The sequence below is a fragment of the Taudactylus pleione genome, unplaced genomic scaffold, assembly GCF_031769625.1.
Source record: "Taudactylus pleione unplaced genomic scaffold, aTauple2 ptg000251l, whole genome shotgun sequence".
Lineage (NCBI taxonomy): Eukaryota > Metazoa > Chordata > Amphibia > Anura > Myobatrachidae > Taudactylus > Taudactylus pleione.
Window position 1 is genome coordinate 6289415 of NW_028284653.1, and position 23086 is coordinate 6312500.

A 23086-nucleotide genomic window follows, 5' to 3' on the forward strand; every position below is an offset into this window, starting at 1 on the left:
AGTAAGTTTCAGAGGAGCTTGTATCTTAGATCTCTTGGGAGGCATAGTGAAAGAAGAGGATCTAGAAGGAGCACTTGGCGAGGACCAAGTCCAAAGAAATAAGGCATGAATCTTGCACTGCTGTTAATGGAAGAACGGCTCGAAAAGATAAAAATGTGTAGATATTAACGCCCTATGCAGGCTAAGAGACTTCAACTAAAGAACACAGGAGGTGGGAAGCTGGCACATAGTGGTTACATCATAACCGTATGAGCAGCCCACCAAGCGAAGGAGGGGGAACTCCATCAGGTGTTGTGCAGATAACGCTCAAGTCACCCTCCAGGTCCAAAATTATGTTTTCATATTTTCGCACAGTAGCTGTGTACAACTTCGCAGCTGTAATGGCATTAGCGTACATCTCTGAATCAGACCCACAGCACATATCTGATGAAATAGCATTTCCTTTACCGTAGGCTCTAAAACAGTACCGAGAAAAAAAGTGTCTACTATTGCCAACTATGTGGTGAAAAATGCAGGATAACATAAAAACACCTCCAACTTAGGGGTTTACAGTAAGCAGGTGTCTTTCAGCTGAGATATGTTGGCTGCTGCCTATACTGCTGCAGGTATTCTTTTTTTTTTTTTTTTTTACTGTCTCTACCACTCTAGAATGGACTTACTGTATAGTCATTGGATCAGCTGTCATGGGTATGGTTCAATTGAAGGTCGACAGGTACTAAAGGTTGACAGGCAGTAGGTTGACAGGATCAGAAGGTCGACACTATAGGTCGACTGGTAACAATATTGACAGGTATGAAGGTCGACAGGCAGTAGGTCGACAGGGACTGAAGGTTGACAGGGTCAGAAGGTCGACACACTAAAGGTCGACTGGTAAAGTCGACAGGTACTGAAGGTCGACTGGTGACAAGGTCAACAGGTACTGAAGGTCGACAGGTACTAAAGGTTGACAGGCAGTAGGTTGACAGGGTCAGAAGGTCGACACTATTGGTCGACCTGTACCAATATCGACAGATATGAAGGTCGACAGGCAGTAGGTCAACAGGGACTGAAGGTTGACAGGGTCAGAAGGTCGACTGGTAAAGGTCGACAGGCAGTAGGTCAGCACATTTTTTTTTTTTTTTTAGGGTTAGTGTCAGGGTTAGGCACTTACTCCACCGGGTCGACTAGGAACAAGGTCAACAGGTATGAAGGTCGAGTCAAATGGTCGACACGTTAGGCACTTACTCCGACAGTGAGGGTTAGGCACTTCGGGTTAGGAATAAAGATTAAGGCAAAAAACAAACACGTGTCGACCATTTACATGTCGACTATATGAGTGTCAACCCGCATCGATCATTTACATGCCGACTATATGAGTGTCGACACGCGACGACCATTTTCATGCCGTCCAAGTGTCGACCAATTTCATGTCGACGCGTGCCAACCATTTTATGGTGACCAAGTGTCGACCATTTACATGTCGACTATATGAGTGTCGACCTTCATACCTCTTGACCTTGTTACCAGTCGACCTTTAGTGTCGACCTTCAGATCCTGTCCACATTCAGACCCTGTCGACCTATTACCTGTCGACCTTCAGTCCCTGTCGACCTTGTCATCAGTCGACCTTTAGTGTGTCGACCTTCAGTCCCTGTCTGTCTACTGCCTGTCTATCTTCCATTGTCTACTTAAACACTGTCTATCTAAACAATGTAGACTTAAAGACCGGATACTGCTGTCATTGAGTACAGAAGGATAAATGCATTTGAAGCAATGTAATATGAGGTTTTTCTCAACTCTCAGAATAATGTAGTTATCAATTTTTAGAAAAAAAAAAAGACCAGAATCAGAAAAACTACAATAAAGACAAATGGTTACTGCTTTGGATAAATGTTTAGAGCACTCTTGAAATTTACACGTTTTATTTGTTTGTCTATTGAAATTTTATGTAGTGGACGAATGTCATGGATGAGACATTGCAATAATGTATTTGTTGCCAAAACTAATTCACTATTTGAGGTGAGGTTTCTATTCACTCTATTGCCAAAATATTCCCAGAATGAAGCATCACATACTGCTATTAACATAGATTCAGGCAATGCAACTAATGTGTTTTTTACTGTAAGTTGAAAATAGGTGATTTCCTGGACACATGAATGACATTAAATGGGCATTCTAAAGAGCCTTCTAGTCAAAGAAGCAATACCAAACATTTATAATAAGTCGTCTTCTAATGATACATTTGATTAAAGATTGACCATCTTTTTGCTACTGTAAGCCTTCACCTTTTTGTCCTTGTATACTTATTTGAAGTAGTAAAGGACAGTAGAGCCTAACCAATCAAATAATCAGACTGTATCCAGCAGCACTGAGTATATAAGGAGAGGAGAGTGATAGTTGTGTGAGACCGCTACATGTCCACTCATGATTATATAAGCGAGAACAAACCTATGTGAAAGGGGCAGTCTAATGGTCCCCCAACCAAAAGTGGCTAACTGGCCTAATGTATACATATGTGATTAGCAACAGCTTGTATTGCAAAGTTACTTGCTGTAATAGCACAGTGAGTTGGGACACTAAGCTTTTAAATTGTTGTGTAATACATGTACTTATTAATTATACAATGCATATATCTGTATAATATCATGAGTTGTCTAAGACAAATACAGTAAGAAAAAAAAAATCTATTCACCTGTGCAAATGAAACTTCTGCATATTACTACCAGCAAGGTTCAGTATATACAGTCTAGCACTTTATACAAAAACTGAGATAAATACACGGTGTGTGACAGGTTCCTTTATAAGCATAATTAAGGTTCTTCTTGCTTAACAATTTACTACATTTCTTCACATGACCCACATCAATATGCAATTGAGGCACAATATTTTTGTTTAATCAGATAAAAAAAAATTGTAAAGAACCATTTTCACAATATACTGCACTTCAATACATAAAATAGAAGCTGTAGGTTTATGTGACTAAATGGGAACACACAAAGCTCAGACATAAAAACTGTGCACATAGCAGTACATCCACTATCACCTTATTTCTTATGGAGACAGAAGGCCGTATACCCACTGACATTACATGCATTTACTGTATCAGCTTGTATAATGCAAGTACAATGCATGTAAATGAGTCAGTCCGTCTCCAAATTATGTGGCTGTTTAGTGAAACGTCTGTCTCATATAGTGTAACTATTAATTATATCATCACATTTATTAAAATCAGATTATTCATTAGCTACTTCACATTTTCCTCAGGTATGCAAATGCTGTATCTTTTGACCTGAGGGCCTAATTCAGACCCGCTCGCAAGCGCTGAGCGCTCGCAAGCGGGTCGATGGTGCCCTAATGCGCACGACGGAGGGAGCTCCGTCGTGCGCATGCGCGAGACCCGCATAGCGACAGCCAAGCTGTTGCTATCGGCCTCGCACCAAAGGGGGCGTGCTGTCGATGGTGACTGACAGCACGCCCCCTTTGGTGGGCGTGCCGGGGGCGTTGCAGCCCAGACGGAGGCGTTCCCATGGGAACGCCTTCCATCTGGAGCCGGCCCCACTGACATCACAAGTGATGTCAGTGGGAGTGCTTTTGGCTCTGATAGAGCCAAAAGCACTCCTGGGCTTGCGGCAGCGAGACCCTACCGCAGGGTCTCGTCGCAAGCCCGATGGTCTTGACCATCGTGACCATCATTTTGGCCGCTCGCATAAGCTGTGGGTGGTCACCCACAGCTATGCGAGCGTCCAGGAAGCCGCTCCATTTTCAGGTAGGAGGGCCCTGATTCAGAGCGAGCACTCTGGTCAGAGCGTCCGGCTCTGAATCAGGCCCTGAGTGCCATCTCTCTGCTGTTTGTGTGTACACATATATATATATATATATATATATATATTACATATACACACACACTCCTGCAGTACACCTGCAGCCTTTGTTTACATTGTCCTCGACTAAAAACCCATTCCATTGATCCTGAAAAGGACTCCACTGTTTGCTAACTTGCATGCAAACAGTGGCGTAAGTACCGTGTATGCAAGGGGTGCGGCTGCTATGGTGCCCGAGCTGCCTCTGTGGCCCGCCGCTCCCCCTGCACCCAGCCATGCACACAAGGTGGAAAGGTCGTCAGGGCCAATGAGGGGAGCCTGGGTGTCAGCGGTGTTGAGTTGGTACTGGACCGCCATCTGATTACAGCTGGCACACTGGCAGGCAGACATGGAGATACAGCGCCGCCAGTCGCGAGGCAATCAGAGCTCACGGACCGACAGCCAATCAGCAGTGGCAGCTCCTGATTGGCTGCTGGTCTGCGAGCTCAGTTTGGCTCTTGACCGGTGCCAGATTCAAATTGTGCCGGCGCTGTCTGTAAATGCCTGCCGCCGCGCTAGCTGTAATTATCTGGTGACCCGGCACCAAATCCACACCTGCTGGCTGCTGATGGCACACATGGAGAGGCGAGAGCCTGCTTAAGGGAAACTGGGAGGTGAGTTGCTGGGGGGGGCGATGAGTGTAAGGGGCACTACTACTGTGTGGAATAATGTGTTATATGGGGCACTACTACTATGATCTTCTTGAAAAAGCTCTTGGACAAGAGCTAAACGCGTCGATCAAGGGTACCACCTATATTTTATATTGCTGTATTCCAAGACGGATTTCCCAATTTATGCTCCACTGATTTCACCAGGAGCCAACTTCAGCGTGAGACTCACAGCGCGAGGCCTATAGTGAGACCGTGCATTGTGCCTTCCAGCGAGTGCAGCGTGCTGGACACACCTCCCCGCCCTCAGTGCTCAGAGGTGAGGAGGTTAGCCAGATGCAAAGCAACCGGAGAGAGGGTCGGAGACACCAAGCCGCGAGTGTCGGAGACACCAACCCGCTACACACGTGGTGTACATATCCACCCACAGTGAGCTGAGACGCAAGGGAAAAGAGCACTGTGAGTACGGGACATTTAGCTGATATAGTGTACCACTCTGTCCGTATTGCCGACCTTACACAGACAGGTGAGAGGTACTGCAGGCCTCCCACTTAGCGGCATACAAGGAATTAAGCACACTTGCTAATATTTCAGGAAAACAGATTGCCATTGGGAACTCCGTGATATTTGGTAAATCCAAGCTGGTGAGCATAATACTCCAATTATCAAAGTAATATTGAAAGATTATCTTGGAACGAGACATTGTATACTAATAAAATTGCTATAACCAGCTGGTGAGCAAACAAGTATCAATCTTGTATCTATTATACTTATTACAGTGGCCAAATGTTAAGCATTACCAATTGTATCATTATAGCATTTTAATTGATATATGTATTAATTAGAAAACTGTGAATAACTTCTTTTTATTTTTCAAGGAAGCCTTTCTTTATCAATGCAACACATTAGTATTTATAGTTGTATATCCAATTGACGTTTGCGCAGTTCATTAGAAGTTTTTTTTTTTTTTTGCACTACTACTATGTGGCATAGTCTGTAAAGGGCTATGTGGTATAGTGTAAGGGGCATTACTGTGTTGCATAATGCATAAGTGGCGCTACTACTCTGTGGCATAATATGTATAAGGGGTACTATTGTGTGGCATAACCTGAATGGGCTTTGTGTGGCATAACATGAATGGGCTCTGTGTGGGAGCAAATGTTTCTTCTTTTTTTTTACCTCTGGTGAGGCCCTTTTAAGATCTTGCTCTGTGGCCCACAAAGTTCTAGTTATGCCCCCTCCAATGCAAACACAGAGGGCTGACTCATATAAATGGTCTTTTTAAAAATGACTAATTCCGGATTTAATATGAACTTGCATGAGTCATAAAGTTTGACTCATGCCTCAGGCTCAGCCTGTGAGGCTGAAAGAATACTTATGTAGCTTTCACACGTTTTTGTCAGACTGCCAATTTCCACTGGAGTCAGCCCTGGAACCTGTGTAATGTTAAGTGTTCCCATTTTTAGGGATAGTGTGACAGTGTGTGGCCCTGACAATGTTTAAACCTAGGCAAAAACTTAATCCTGGTCACACTACACCACTATGCCAATTTGATGGAGCTAGGTCCAAAACTCTGACCGTGCATAAAGGACAAACAGACAGGCACTCTATTATTGGGTACGGGATGCCGGCACTTGGGATCCTGGCAGTCAGAATCCCGACGCCGGCATCCCAACAGGGTTAGGATACAGATACCTGTCGGTAAGTATCATAACTCCTACCCCTAACCTAACCGTTCCTGCAGCCTATACCCAACCCTCCCCTCCCGTGCCTAACCATCACGCTAACCCCACGACTTACCGTTGGGATGCCGGCGGTCTGGCACTGGGATTGTGACTGGTATTGGATCTGCAGCACCTGCCTCCCGACAGTCAGAATTTAAACTACAACCCATATTATATATATATATATATATATATATATATATATATATATATATATATAGCATGCCTAATGCAAACAATACACTGCATGACAATATCTGGCTCTACTGAAAAATTTTCTTTTTTTAAATTATAATCAGCAATTCACATTTATACTTTCTATTCGTGGAAGGATTAAAAAAATAATCACTAGCTTGTAACCATGACAGAGAGCCAAACCATTAGTCTTCCTCATAATAGTGTCTGGGCAACAATGAAACATAGTGGTTTGATCATAATCCAAGCAAAAATCTTTATCGTTACCCTTAAATCAAGCTCCTAAACTTTCTTTGATTTTGTCTCCTTAAAGACTACAAAAAGTAACAATTCCTTACATACTGTAGTTGATTGAAGTTTGTGGAAATTCTTTTATTTAAAAAAATGTTGTACATGTCTACAAACGTATTTCATGCTGCCTCCTGTAAACCGTAAAAAAAAAGGAAATGCACTAGGGAGGACATGAAGAGGACCCATGATACCCAAACAAATAGATTTAAAAAGTATGGAAGGGAATTTCAAGGCTAGGGAACTGAACTTCCTTCAACAGGTTAATGGGAAAACTACAGCAGGTTTTGAAATATGCCGATGGCTTTCTTTTTAGAAAGTCGGCTCCTAAAGTTATACAACAAATGTACAAGTGTAAATGATTAACATATTAGGCAGAAGCAAATTGCTATAGTTCTCAATGTATGAAAGCATATACAACTAAAATGTGGTTATATAATTGGAGTGTCTAATAAAGGATGCAGGAAATTCTTTGTATATTATAAGAATTTAGTTATACTGGCAGGTCAGCAAATATTACCATCATTATAAGGGGAATGGCAAGATCATTAAATATTGGTTTGATTCAACTATTGGAGCATACACAGGGTCAGATTTGTCAGATGAACGATTTGAAAGATTTTACCAAAGTTTTGAACGATTGAACGATTTTTGACTGCATTAAAATGAATGGAATCGTCCAAGTCTGACTGCAAACACATCAGATGTCAGATATCGTTATCTGACAAACGGGAACGCGCATCGTTCATCGTCCAGGCAAGTCAGATATGTCAGATTTTCCTTCAGATATGAACTGAACGATTTTTAAATCGTTATCGTTCAGATCTGAAGGAAAAATCTGACCGTGTGTATGCACCATATGTCTATATTTTATAAGTACTGTAACAAAGTCAATAGAAGTGCTTAAAAATATTATGACTCGAAATTCTGAACACAAACAATGAGTATATAATGGGGTATACATAGCTACAAAACGTTTATGTTACTAATGCTGCTTGCACATTCATATTGCATATCAAGGTTAGTATGCCAGTGACTCTGTGCTTACACTTCATAAATTGTAAAAATACTGAGTACACTTAAAGAGTGCTACAAGAGTCTGCGCTCACAAGCTTAAGGCTGATGTTTTCTTGCCGGTAGTTAAAGCACTGCACAAAAACTATACCAGTACACCTCTTCTATTCTCATATAAACAAACGGACAGTACAAAAAATAATGCAGGGGGTCGATTTATTTTTGTTTCTAAAATATGTAAGTAGACATGCATGAAGGGAGTGCTGATGTTTGGCTCACTTTCATTCAGTTGTTCATACTCAAACTCTACCATACACCTTTCCTTAATATGCATTCAATTCATACACAGTTTAGCCATTAGGAATTAGCAAAGTTCATGTTTAATCTCTCTACTGTAACGTGTTACATGATTTCAAAACTCAAGTAGGCTATGTAAAAATACTAATGTCTCCATAAAAATGTAAAACAATCTCTTGGAGGAATACGTCTGAACTTCACAAGGTCAGGAGTTACATTACACAACGTACTTGCTTCATGTTACGCAGTACTGTCACACACTCAGTGACATCTCAAACAGGTCCAATCTGCTTTTCTCTTAGTGTTGCTCCTTTAGCATTTTAGGCAAGGAGCAAACATAAAATAAAAGTCAAGAAAAACTGGTACTGCCAAACTCAGTATGTAGACATTTGTATTTATTAGCAATGTTTAATTTGTATCTCTTTCATTATTAAATCTAGGAGTTTTATTCTATTTAATTGGTTCATACTGATACTACTGAGGTACTGCAGGTGTCCTAAAGCTCTGTGTATTTTTATTGCGCATCCTCCCTGAAGGTGTATCATACACTCCCCATGGACTTAATCCAACTGATCGTACAAGTCAGATTTGTAGGCATGGTTTCAGAATTGTACACCAAACAGCTGGCAATAGGGACCTAAGGGGAGAGATATAGTGGAGAAGTAGCCCATATCACCCAATCAGCTTCTAACTATTATTTATTTATCTAGCACAATCTATGAAATGACAGAGGTTAAATGGTTGCTATGGGCAACTTCTCCACATCATCTCACTTGAAGGTTTGATACATCTCCCCCCTAGAAACTCTTAATTTGAAATTGACGAATATGTGATAATGTATTGATTAAAGAGATCTAAATTTCTATATCAATAAGAAATTGAAAGGTTGTAGGCTTAATCCAGGTTTCAAAGACCAATAAGAATGTATCAGATACCATGTACCAGAATCACATAGCTCAGAGAAAAGGTCATCAAATAATAAGATTGAGGAAACATTTTGGTTAATCTAGGTGTAATCAGTTGCTAGACACATATTTACTTTACAAAGAATTCATGGCTGGCTCCTATCAAGATTAAGCCTTCAAGGTGCCTGGGCCACTTAATACAGGGAGGCCCGTCCACCTCTTGTCAGCACTTCCCCGCCCACTTGTAGTCCAGCCCACCACCAATTGTTGTCCGTATTAAGGGCAGCTAGGAATACTTGTGTCCAAGGCGAATACTAATTGGTGTAGCGGCTCTCAGGCCCTATGTAATAGTGGTTAAGAGATTGAAAATTAGTATTATATGAACACTCAAAGGGCAAAAACAAACAAACCAGAAAACACAATTGGGTGGGGATTTCTTTTATGGGGTGCATGAGGTGAATCCGGGATGGCTGTTAAAGTTTCTCTTAATGAAAATCCAAAGTGAATGTAGGTAGGTATGAGAAGATGTGACTTCTTTACTGGATGATGGGGAGTCTTGAACTGGTAACTCCTATGGCCCTGTAGTAGCCACGGGGACCCTTTTGCTAAGTTGTAATCCCAACTGGAAAAAAAAAGGGTCCAGAACCTGCAGTTGATGTGGGTTGGCTGGGTGGGTTCCAGCTGGGCAGTGTGATATGCAGTCGGTAAATGGGGTCCAAGCGAGCTGCCCGGGACTCAGCTGCCTATACTAGAAGCGATAATTATAACTTTAGCAACTTTAAAATATAGGCCCCTGAGCCCAGTAAAAACTACTAGTAACCAACATTACTCTAGGATCGACAGGATTCATATTTCCTCATCTATAGCTTCTTTGGTTACAGAGGCAGGTATTACCCCTTTTACATGGACGGACCACGCGGGCGTCTATATTCATTTAGATATATATCGCTCTCCTCATGGGAAGCGCACTTAGATGACTCCCTTTTACAACATCCCCTTGCTCTGCAAGAATTCAAACTGATGGTGACCCATTATTTTGAGGAGAATGCCTCTCCTGATATTTCTTTCAGTATCCTGTGAGAAGCCCATAAGGCTACCATACGGGGTTTTTCATTGCTTTAACCTCAGCGGATAGGAAAACAGCTGCGCAGGAGATTCGCCTTCTTGAGTCACAACTCTCCACATTTCTGACCCAACATAAAATGTCCCCTAGTGCCTCTGTGCTGTCCCAAATAGAGAACTTACGAGGACAGTTTAATGCCCTTTTGTCTCGTCACGCTGCGCTTATTTTGCAGAAACTTCCTCAATGCTTTTATGATAAAGCCGATAAAATTGATTCTTTATTAGCCAATAAGTTGCGCCGCAGGCAAGCGTTAAGCGCGATAGAAAAGTTATATTATCAGTCATCTGGTTCTCTTACCTATGATCCTGAAGTTATGGCTGAGGAATTTCGGAGTCTTTATAGTTCCCTTTATAATTTATCGGATTCCTCCCTTCCCTCTTCTGTCGGAGCCGAGGAGGTACACTCATACTTGTCCTCTACTTCTTTGCCTAGTCTATCGGACTCTCAACTAACTACACTCAATGACCGTATTTCAGTCGAAGAGACAATAGATGCCATAAAATCAATACGATCCTCTGCCGTCCCAGGCCACGATGGGTTTACAGCTCAATATTATTAGTTATTTGCTAAAGGAACTTGCTATGCATCTTACTTCTTTATTTAACAATATTTTAGAGGGCGTTCTTTTGCTCCTGATACGACCTGGGCCTATATTGTGGTGATCCCTAAACCTGATAGAGATCCTACTCAATGCCTTAATTATAGACCGATTTCCTTATTAAACGTCAATCTTAAAATTTATGCTAAAATCTTAGCTACTCGGTTAGCTCCTTTGCTTTCTTATCTGATACATCCTGATCAGGTCGGGTTCATACCAGGGTGTCAGGCATCGGATAATACTAGATGGGCCATTGATTTGATATACTCTATTCATAAACTGAAACTTCCCTCTCTAATCTTAGCGCTAGATGCAGAGAAGGTCTTTGACCGCATCTCCTGGCCCTTTGTTTTTGCAGTCCTCGATAGAATCGGCTTCTCCAGCAAATTTTTAGATGGGGTTATGGCGCTTTATCGTTCCCCGCCCCCACGGCGCGGGTCTCTGTCAATAATATTTACTCCACTAGTTTTGGGTTCACTAACGGTACCAGGCAGGGTTGTCCCCTCTCCCCTAATATTTGCACTTGTTATGGAGCCTCTGGCAGCAAGGACCCGTTGTAACAGGTCTATCTCTGGAATAACCACAGGCCCCTCTGAATATAAAATTGCACTTATGCTGACAATGTCTTAATTTCTCTCAATGACCCAGCCCAATCTTTAAATTCACTCCTAGAGGAAATAAATTTATATTCTCAACACTCGGGTTATAAAATTAATGTTACCAAGACTGAAGTTCTTGAACTCTATATTCCTGACACTTTAAACGATCCCTAGAAGCCCTGCTCCCTTGTACCTGGCATAAAAAGAATAGCAAATCTCTCAGTGTTTTCTTAACTCACTACTATCACCAGCTGTTTCAGGTAAATTTCCCTCGGCTTTTAGATTGTATTAATTCTGATCTGCATGAGTGGTCTAATTATTTTTTTTCATGGATAGGTAGAATACAATCTGTTAAGATGAGCGTTCTTCCTCGGCTCTTGTATTTATTTCAGACCCTTCTGATTTATATTCCTCCTTAGGTCTTTAAATTCCTTCAGCATCAAACTTCATATTTCATATGGAACCGAAAACGCCCGCTGATTAGACTTAAACTGCTTCAGCGTCCCTCTAGGGGGGAGTTGGGGAGGTCTGGGTATTCCGGATTTTAAAAAATACTACTACGCTGCGCAACTTTCTCATTGTGCTCAGTGGTGTAACTTTAATACGAGGAAGTTCTGGGTGGATATTGAAGCCTATGAGCTGGGACTGGCCACCGTATCTTCTTTGTTATGGCTCTCTAGGATTCATCGCTCCCGGATAGTTTCTTCTCACCTTGTAATTTCCTGTTCTTTAGCGGTTTGGGACTTAATCAATGGACATTTGAAGCTTGCTCCAAGCCCGTCTCCTTTAATACCACTATTTCATAACCCTGCTTTTCCTCCAGGTTTATGTAAATCTTCCTTTATTGCCTGGTCATAGGGTTAAATTTATTTTTAAACGATATCACCATAGATACTAATTTTCCCCAATTCTCCGAAATTCGAGAAAAAGTAGCAATTCCATCTAAAGATTTTTTTCGTTTTTTACAAATAAGCCATTTTCATTTCAAAGTCAGCCCGACTTTAACTAGCAGATCCTTAACTTCTTTTGAGTCTCTATGCTGGAACCGACCCTCTACCAGGGATCTCAGCTCTACTATTTACTCTCTGTTAAGTGAGGAAGTCAGTCCTAATCGGGACTCTCATGAATTAGCATGGGAGCGAGATTTGGGACATTTCATAGATGCTGAGGATTGGAAGGAAATTCGGGACAACGCCGCCTCCAGCTCTATTTGCGTTAAAATTAAGAAAAATATTTTTAAATTGCTATTGAGATGGTATTATGTACCTTCCCGACTAAAAGTAATGTTTTCCGATGTCTCGGATAGGTGCTGGAGGGGATGTCGGGGCGAGGGTACCTTTTTACATATCTTACCTGTCCGAAAATAACCAAAATATGGCAGGATGTTGCCGATCTCCTTTCGCACTTGAGACAACTATTCCTTCTGATCCTCAGCATTTTCTTCTTCCCTTGCCCCTACCCACCCTATCCCGGCATCAGAGTAAGTTTTCTGACATATTGTATCGGCTATGACCTGCCAAACAGCAGCTGATTGGAAAAGTCCTGCCCCTTCCCCTATGCAGGCAATAATATCACGTATTTGGTATGTCTACAAGATGGAATACATGACCGCTATATTGCGTAATACCTCTAAGTCTTTCGATAAAACATGGTCTCCCTGGTTGACGTACAAAAACATATTCCCTCTCCATTCAACATTTACATTTTTTTTTTTTTTATTATCCTGTTTAGTTTGAGGGATTCCTTTTTTTTTTTCAACTAGAGCCCACCCCACCCACTCCTCCTCTTATTTTTCTTTCTATGGTTTTCCTTTTCCTTGACGGTTGGCCACACCGTTGCTGCTAGATATTTTCTGGCTTTTGTAATTTCTTCTTTATATTTAAAAATGAGTCACTGTGTGTGAATTGATACAGATTTTTCACCATAAGTATATTTTAAGCCGTTAATGCTTTGGAAATTTGTCTGTATCCTTATATTGTAATTCGCTTAATAAAAAGTTTATATAAAGAAAAAAAGAAAAAAAAGCTACTAGTAACCACAAATCTATATAGCTATAGGGTAGAAAAAAAAATTCCCCAGATAGTTGGGTACCTGAGTGGGTGGTGAATCTCTCTCCATGCCGATCTGCAGCAACTGCCGCTCTCACATCCATTGTCCCAAGGTCCGTTGGCAGCTGCTGTAACTTGGTGGTGTAACATTCACTGTGACCCTGCCCCTAAGAAGCCTAATGGGTAATCCACAACTGACACCCTGGCTGCCAACTCTGAATGAGCAATATGAAGGTGCCTACATAGGCAAGTAGAAGTGTTTTAAGCTTGAACAAATTCAGTATCACTTGAAATTTCCTTTTATAGTGACACTTGGATGCTAGGTCTTTACTCTCCTCAATATAGCTCTACTGACTTTGTTTATATGAATATTTTTTTTGTTTCATTGCCTTCAATGGTATTAAGATTGCTTAAAACAAGAGATATGGTAAGAACTTACCTTTGTTATCTCTGTTTCTACGAAGTCCATAGGGTCCACAGTGTTGACCTTGGGGTATAGGTTGGGAACCAAATCCGGGCACCAGGCAGTTAAAGCTTTTAGCTCCCAGAATGCACTTGGATCCACTCTCCCTATAACTCCGCCCCCCAGCCAGAGGCACCTCAGTTTGTAAGTAGCCAAAGGCCAGAGGAGGAGAGAAAAAGAGAGAGAAAACTGGAACACTCTAGAACCATACTCACAGAAAAGGAGACGGGAAACCGGTGACCAGTAACACAGCCCATATGAAGCCAGGTGCGTCAGGGCGGGCGCCCTGTGGACCCTATGGACTTCGTAGAAACAGAGATAACAAAGGTAAGTTCTTACTATATCTCTTGTTTTCTACTTCAGGGTCTATAGGGGGTCCACAGGGTTGACCTTGGGGATGTCCCAAAGCAGTTCAACCAAGGGTGGGGACGCTCCTGTGCTGAGAGGAGAATCCGTCGCCAAAAAGGAAGCATCCTGAGAGGCAAAGGAAACCAATGCCTAGAACCTTAAAAAGGTATGGACAGAAGACCAGGTGGACACCTAGTAAAGCAAAACAGCCGAGGCGCCACAACGAGCCGCCCACGAGGGTTACATTGTCCCAGAAAAAACAAGCCTCAACGACAGAAATGCCCATCCATGGGTAGGCCCCTGAGGAAGACATAAGAGGCCATCCAGCCAACATTTCATTATAGGCCGGCCATCGTTTCCTGTGAAAACCAGAAACCGCAGACCACCAATAAGGAGTCCGATTACCATAAGGAACTTGAACAGATCACATAAAGCCAAAGAGGCCGGACCACAGTCAATGAGGCCACACCAGCCGAGAGGACTGGGAACTGAATGGCCGTACCATAAGTTCCAGAATAATATGGAACCTAAAAACCACTCTAAGAAGAAACACAGGGCGAGAGCAACTCACACCCTGACATGATGCCCTCTAGAAGAGGGAGCCACATGAGAACGCTCCCAATTCAGACACTCTCCTGGTTGATTTAAACACCCTGAGAGAGAGAGAGCTTAAACAATACACCATGTAATGGCTATCACAACCAGCGGTTCCATTGACTGTCCCCGGAGGGAACAAAGAACCACTACTAACTCCCCAGGAGTCCCTAGGGAGAACAAGTGGAGGCATAATCCAGAAAACACTCCAAAGGATGAACTGGATACCAGAGCGGAGCAATTCCATATCTTAACCATACCGACAGTGTAGAGATCCGCACTGTCAGGAAGACCAGGCCAAGGGTGAAACCCAAGCCAGCCGGAAAGGAATGCCAGAATATCTGGAAATCCTGGACACCGGAGGATCGTATCGACAGGTACGATACCATAAGAATTATGTATGCCACAGTCCGTGGCAGATCCCAGCAAAGTCTGGCCTATCTGCTCTAAACATCTCAATGAAGACAGAGCCAGGGAAACCCTAGGACCACAGTAGGGGCGCAGTCAAAGACAAACGATCCAGGTCCAGGGAAAAACAAGGACCCTGAGACAACAGGTCCAGATAGTGAAGCAGTAGGAACGGAGCATCGATGAGGAGAATCCGAAAATCTTAGTACCAGTGATGTCTGGGACGAACTGGAGCCCCCAGAGGGAAAGCCCCTCCATCTCGAATTAAACTTCCGAAGACCTCGAGGAAGAAGGGAGACCGGAGGACACAGGTACACAAAGTGGAAGGACCACTTCACTGACAAAGAGTCACTGAAGGTAGCTTCAGTACTCCTAGAGCTGGACTGTAACACCGGTAATGTGTGATCGAGTCAGAAGGCCATGAGGATCAATCCCCTCAGGGAGGCCCTCTCTGCTCACCAGGAGTTGAAACCTCTCTTGGAGAAGAGACTAGTCCCCGGGATGCACGTCGTGACAGCTGAGGAAGCCCGCTTCCCAATGGAGAGCTCCGGGAATAAACACTGCAGAGTTGGCCAGGAGAAGACCCTTGGACTATGTCAGAATGGATGACATTCCTGACATTGCCACCCAACTACCAGTGTTGCCTAGATGGAAGCCACTGTTGTGACACTGTCGGACTGAACCTATTCAGGTTTACCGTGACATATGGGTTAGGCCAGAGTGAAGGTCCAAGACAGCCTAAAGTATCAACAAGTTAAGTGGCAGGGCAGAAGCGACAGACGTCCAACTGCCCCGAAACGAATGCGGACCAGACACTGTCTGTAGCAAAGAACACCCTGGACGAGATGGCCATAGCCACCCGGACAGAGACCAACTCGCCTCCGGAGAAAGTATCATCGTTCGAACAGCGATCCGATGGAAAAAACTCGATCCATCTGGAGGGGAGTCAATTATGGCAAGGCCTGGAATGGAACTGAGCACATTCCACCCTACCAAAAGGTAGACACTCTGGTAGACCGCGCATCACAAAGAGTAATGACATATGTCGACTGCGTAGATATCCGCACACTCCAAGTTGAAGAGTGGAGATCTTGTCTTACGCCAGAAAAATTCTCAGATTCTGAGAATCCAGCAGTGCTCCCAGATGAAGAAAACCCTGTGAGGGATGCAGGGAGGACTTTTTCTCCGTTGACTAATTATCTGTGCCGAGAAGAAGCCACGGTTATCCCGACCTGGCGGTAAAGTACCTTGGTGATCCTGCTAAAAGCAGGAGACCATCCAGAGAAAGGAGCATTCGGATACACTGAACAGGTGAACTGTCAGAAAATCCATAAAGCTGGTAAACCCCGGTGGAGTTGAGGACAGCCCCAAAAGGCAGAGCCCGAAACTTACAAGTGTTGCTGTGGCACAGCAAACCTGAACCCATGCTGATGAGAGGGCTCTGTATGTACCCGTAGGTACGTATCCTGAATACTCAGATATACCATAAAATCCCCAGGTTCCAAACGTCGGATGATGGAGCATGGACGATTCCACCTGAGTCAAGGCACCGTTGGAATCGGATTCAGGGATTTGAGACAGAGTATAGGCAAAGGAGGACCAGTCGGTCACTGCCCCAGAAAGAAAGTAGAACAACCAGTCCCTCACTGAGATAGTGAGGTAGGCCGAAATAGCTCTGCTTACCACAAAGACTGTATAGCTTTCTGGGATTGTAAGGCCCTGATCGGGTCTGAAGAAGGGCCCGTGTAACAATGCCTGTGAGGAGGCCGCCTGAGCAATGAGAGGCCGTTGAGAATCAGTACCTCACTCTGGAATTCCCCAGATGTAGACCTGTCCCGTCAGGCTGAAGGTATATCCTCAGGTTTAGAAACAGGGTTGTCCGGAAGTCCAGGACTGCTTGGTACTGGATATGGTGGCCCCCATGGAGGCCGACAGCCTAGGAAAAAACAGGCCTTTAGGCTGACCCTGAGGACAAAAAGACTTAACAGAGTTAGTCCGAATGTAGTGGGAGTAGCTAAAGACGGTATCTCCCCATTAGTGATACTGCCAATGATGCAACGATCTTGTCAAGGTCAGGACCAAACAAGATCTTCCCCATGGAAGGAGTCTGCACCTCTGCTTTCCCATAACGCAGCCATAGGGTATTGCGGCGGATACAGTCGCCGCCGAAACCCTGAAAGTTAGAAGACCGGCATCCAATGTAGGTAATCCCACATATGACCACTGCATATTTTATGTGAGCGGCAAAAGATATTTGAACCCCAGACGTGTTGGAGGGGAAAAACGTCACAAAAGCATCACCATGCGATGGCCATGGTAGGACGGGCAACAGGCCCTGAAAATGAGTACATTGATTTCAGGCAAAGTTACCACCTACGGATCCGTAAAATCAGTCCAGGCCGGGATGGGAGGCGCATTAATGCCTGTAACCCGACGATTAACATATAAATCCATCCCAGAAGGGGATTTCCATTACTTGTGAGGACCCCCAGGGAATGGGAAACAGGAGGCCTTTGTGACTCCTCATATCTGGCGACAGCCAGACTCCCGCTATGAGATCCACCCGCTGGGCAGAAAACGGGAGATGTATGATACAGGTGCAGGATCGACATTCTCTATATCCAGAATGAACCTGCCACCAGCCCCAAAGCAGAGATAATAATACTTGAAATCGGCTTCCCCCATGTGAGAGGGAAAGAGCCGAATACACCATCCAGTTCACGGCAGAGCCACTGGGAAGTAACCACAGGTCGTATATCACGCCAATTAGTATTTTGTATAAAACGCCATCCACCAGGGTGGCCGTTGTGGTAATCCCTGCAAGGGGAATGACAGACCGATGTGGTATCGGAGGTAATTCATGTACTGTGAAAAACCCTGGCGGGGAGCGATAGTCTGTTGCACAGGGGTAAATTGCAAGAAATTGCGAGATACCCCGAGTTCAAAAGGGCAGTATGGTCAAGTAACTCCAAGCGAGTAACGACAATGGGGCCCGCCCGGCGATCCTCAAAGGAGAGAATCCTGAGAAATAAACCGCCCTTTAAGGGGGTCGTGCAAGGGGCCCGGCACCAGATGGTGCCGCATACATAAACCTTTCTGAGTTAAAATCCTCCGCACTACTACCTGCAGGCTATGACTTGCAGGATAGCAATAATGGGTGCAGTATCGTGTGCAATCTCCTGGTCAGATATATCTGACTATCTTGACAGAAATATTAAGCAGCGCCATACCAGTCCTGACTGGCGCTAAGATTAGCTGCAGGGACCCATTATCAGCGTATGCAACTCACAGTTCCATCTAAAATATGGCAACGTGCAGCACGCAACAGTATGTGACAAACCTCACAGATATTAACAAGTATATATATGTGAGGTCTCAGAACCACCCCAGGTACACCTGTATTAGGGCAGATAAAGAAAAGGGATAGATATACACTGACAGGTGAGAGAAAAAGCAGAGAGTCAGCACTAGCATAAGTCACATACAATGCAGAAAAATATATATACATACATTTGCATGACATATAATAAACTGCACAATGTCGCTACATTCAACTGCCCAGATTCAGTGTCTGGGAAGGCTATAGCACTGTGTACACTCACCCAAAATGGCCAGGTACGCAGGGGGACTGGGCTCACTGTCATCCTAGGAGTTCTGCAGCACCACAGAGAGAAAATGGCCACTGGAGACCTCAGAAGAAGCGTGGCCCGCGGAGGAAGCAGCTCAGCGACGCCAGACTGTAGCATTGAAAGGTGCGCTGAGCTGAGGGGAGGAGCCGCTAGACAGGGAAGGCTTCCTCCCCTGGCTAGCAATTAACCCCCCGGGATGCCGGCTCCCGCTGCCGCTATAATCCCTGGTGGGGCTGTGGACACGCGGGGTATGCCTCCAAGGAGGGGGAGCCCGCCGCCACCGCTAGCGCCTCCGGTCTGTCCCCAGAGACCGGAGGCATAAGGCTGCATGTACACGCGGGTCACCGCAAGCGGTGACCACGCGACTTACCTGTCCCCGTCGATCTGGCAGCTGCCCAGGGATTCCTCCAGAGCCCGGCTAGTACAGACTCTGGGGTCCCGCTGCGATCCCCAGATCTGTACTGGCGTCGCAGCGCTGGTGGGGTGTAGGAGCGGCAGCTTAGACGTCCATTGGACAGTCTGATGCTGCCGCTCTGAAGAGTAGTAAAAAATAATAAAAAACTCTTAAAATAAATTTTAAGCTTAGGGGCTGCTAAGCAGCCCCCCTGCAGTAACGGTGACCCGACTCCGGCCGGACACCAACTTAAACTGAGGTGCCTCTGGCTGGGGGGCGGGGTTATAGGGAGAGTGGACCCAAGTGCATCCTGGGAGCTAAAAGCTTTAACTGCGTGGTGCCCGGATTTGGTTCCCAACCTATACCCCAAGGTCAACCCTGTGGACCCCCTATGGACCCTGAAGTAGAAACATGGTTTTCTTTTAAGTAAATACATACAGCGATCTTAATTACAAAAACACAGTTTTGTAAGAGATCAATTAATATCTTGATATAAGTATTAGCATTTTAACCTTCGGAACAAAGATCTGAATGGAATGATCCCATGACTGTGAGCCAGCAATGCTAACCACTGTGTAGTCCTTTATACATTACTAGATATGAGCAGGTGTGCTGTAAGAAATAAATGCCGTAAGTGTCTTTCTGGATAAAAATAATCCAGTACTGCAATAGTTTAATTCTAATTTTTTTTCTCTGATATTGGAGTAAACAGTGTTGCATAAAACCGGATACGGTTTCCAATAATTAAAAAAAAATAAGATGTTTCATTGGTCGCAGCATAGGCGTATTTCAAATTGGTGCAAGCTGTGCAGTGTACACTAGCCCCTGGGTCCAGAGGGCCCCACACTGCAAGCCCTGCACCCAGATTATACTTACCTTACAAGCAGGTCCCTATTCCTCCACAGCACCATCTTCCCAGTAACATATTTGGGAAGATGGTGCCGCACAGGGAAAGCCAAGGCTCTGGCACTGTGCAAGAGCATTTGCTCTCTTGTGCGCATTCGCCACCTTCCCAAATATCACCGGGAAGATGGCTCCGCGGAGAAGGAGGGACCCAATTTCTGGCGCACAAGGTAAGATGTGCGGCTGAGTGGGGGCCTGCTGCTCAGGGAAGGGGAGTCTGCTGCACACGGGCACCTTTGGGTGTCAATATACCCCTGGCTCGCAGCCTGTTTCATCAGAAAGGAAACTTCTAAATGCTGTTTCAGAAGTACTAGTACAGTAGATGAGCTGGAATGGTGTTAGAAACTCACATACAATCAGCATTGTAGTGCTGTTTGGTCCATTGTAGTGCTGTTTGGCAAGGTCCATCCGTGACTGCTCTATTAATGTTATGGAATATAGGGCCTGATTCAGACACTGCGCGTGCGCGAGCCCCGTAGCAAGTGAATTTCCACTCGCTGCGGGACTCATTACAAGACGGGGTGGCTGTCGATTGTGATTGACAGCTCGCCCCGTTTTTAGGCGTGCAGGGGGGGTGGCTGAACAAACGGAGGCGTTCCTGAAGGAACGCCTGCCGTTTGTGGGCGGTCCTACTGACATCACCAGAGATGTCAGTAGTGAACTTCCTGCTCTATTAGAGCAGGAAGTTCACTGGGGCTTGCGGTGGACCAGACCACAAGGGTCTACCACAAGGGTCTCGGCGCAAGCCCGATGGTCGCGATAATCACGACCATCGCCAGGCTGCCTGCTAAAGCTGTGGGTGGTCACCCACAGCTTAGCAAGCAGCCTGTGAAAAAAAAAAAAACAGCCTGCCCTGATTCAGAGCGAGCGCTCACAAATCGCGAGCGCCTCTGAATCAGGGTCATAGACTCTAAACTGCACAGAGACAGAGGCTGATGTGATATATTCTCGGCTGAATAAAATATGAGCGCTATAAATAATTAATAACTATAATTCTTATTTGCCCCACCACTGAGCCAGAGCCCATGTAAAAACAGGTGCATGTATTACACAACTGTAAAATCTATTTAATTTGCTAACTTAAAATGATTGCAGGGGGAATGAGTTAGCAGGAGGACAATTCACATGCTGTAATCACTTGCGGCTGGTGACCCGACCCCCCCCAGCTATGTAATTAGGAACTTTAGCCAAAATCATTTATGTAAGTGGTAGTGTAGACAATATGACTCACCTTCTGACATTCTCTGTAATTCTTCTTTCTCCTTTTCAATTTCTCTTTTTAACTTTGCATTCTCTGTTTTGATTTCATGTTCGTGATCGTCTTTACTGGAGTTCAAGACCTGCAACATGACAGATCGTACATCTACATATTGTATGTTATTTTCATAATGAATGTTAAGCATTGTTTTAAAAATTCACTTTTATAACTACATATACAATTGTCAATAGGATTTCCATAGGTCTAAAAGTTCACTTCAACAGTAAGTGAAATTTCAAAGAAAACTACCTTTAATAGATCAGAGCTGAAATTGCGATAAATTGAGAGCACACAATGAGCTCTGAAAAGCGAGACTTTACAGGCTACCTTTACCTCAAAGGCAACTCACAAAAAGGACTACTATATAGTAACTTTATGCATTAAAGTGCCCATAAATCAGTGCAGGCTTCCAAGAATATGCTAAGAATCCTTCATAATGCTGGTCCCAAACACACAGCCAAATGACGCAATATTACCATCATGCCTGCTGCCCTCATCTGAATGATGGTGATCGGCAGTGGGGCTACAGCCCCCTACCTGTACAAGTTTAAGAAATCCTCAGAGAATACAGGTCTATTGAAACAATTCACTTGGAAGCCGTAAGATTCAGATATTGCCCACAACACTAGTAAAGCTTCTGCAACAGACACAGAGAACAGTGGTGCTAAAAGCAACAGGGCTCAGGTGCCATCACATTTAGGTTACTGCTACCTATTACTGAATAGGCAATCATGCATTCAGAATTTTTAGTTGCTGTTTTTATGTACTGCATTTTACTTAAACATACTGTTTATATTGTACTTTTTTAGGTTCATTACAGCTTCTATAAATATATAGCACTTATGTTTTACACTGTGGCATTTAGCAACTATTCACTCTATATTATATTTTACCATAAAGTTAAGCCCTGTTTCATTTTATTTTAATTTTTTGGGGGGAAGGGGGGATTTGAATAGAAGCAATTCATACTAGTTCAAATAGGTCTCGGACAACGAATCTGAGAGAGACTGAAGATAATTATAACCAATCCCACAATCAGGATAACTAACATTTTTCTTCAATTTCAATAAAATTTGAAAGGATGGTTTCTGCCCCACACCTCATGAAAAGGTAGGGTTTTTGCAGTGAACATGGTCATCCTCCCAATATTACTACACATACTAAGAATACTTCCAATTTTGATACAACAAAAAAATTGCACTGGGTGAATTCTCAAAAACATCTAGGCGGCTTTATATACAACTTAAATTACCTTTGTTCTGCATTATATATGCAGGAAGTTTGAGCCTTCCTGGTACTTGGGGCTAGATTAGAACCTGGTGTACAGGTTTGCAAGCAGCTTTGTAAGTCTATCCTTGCAAATATAGCAGTAGTTGTAAGACACCCCCTGCTGCATTTGCGAACCAACCACTGCGACAGAGGTCACAGGCAGGGATAACCATCACGACCATTGGTACAGGGTCATGGAGACTACATGTAAAGTTGTGCCTTACCAGTATAGGACACAATAAATTCAATCTAGTGTTTCAGAGTGTTCAGAAGTTAAAATAGGACACACTATGGATAATTAGAGCCATCAGTACTCCTTAGGTATCCGTTCTGTGGATTTGGCAGTAAACTCATTACCTGCACAATGTTAGCAGCTGTAGGACTATTACAAAAAACACAAACACTTTCTCCTTTATATCCCACTCCACTTCTACTTTGATGTAAAACAAAGACAAAAAAAGCCTTGAACCTGTACCCTAGGGCAGAGGTTCCCAAATGCGGTTCTCAAGACTCCCCAACAGCTCAGGTTTTAGAGATATCTATGGTTGAGCACAGGTGACTTAATTAGTACAGTACCTTAGT

At 43.9% G+C, this 23086-nt stretch overlaps 1 protein-coding gene across 3 annotated transcripts in view; it reads right to left on the minus strand.

The window, feature by feature from the left end:
* The window catches only part of BCAP29 (B cell receptor associated protein 29), a 120863-nt gene that overhangs the window by 28878 nt on the left and 68899 nt on the right, over nucleotides 1–23086 (minus strand). For all 3 annotated transcript variants that reach the window (XM_088480210.1, XM_088480208.1, XM_088480209.1), the window contains exon 7: nucleotides 21209–21317. In XM_088480210.1, the coding sequence (XP_088336336.1) occupies nucleotides 21209–21317 (109 nt within the window). The remainder of the gene's footprint in view (nucleotides 1–21208; nucleotides 21318–23086) is intronic.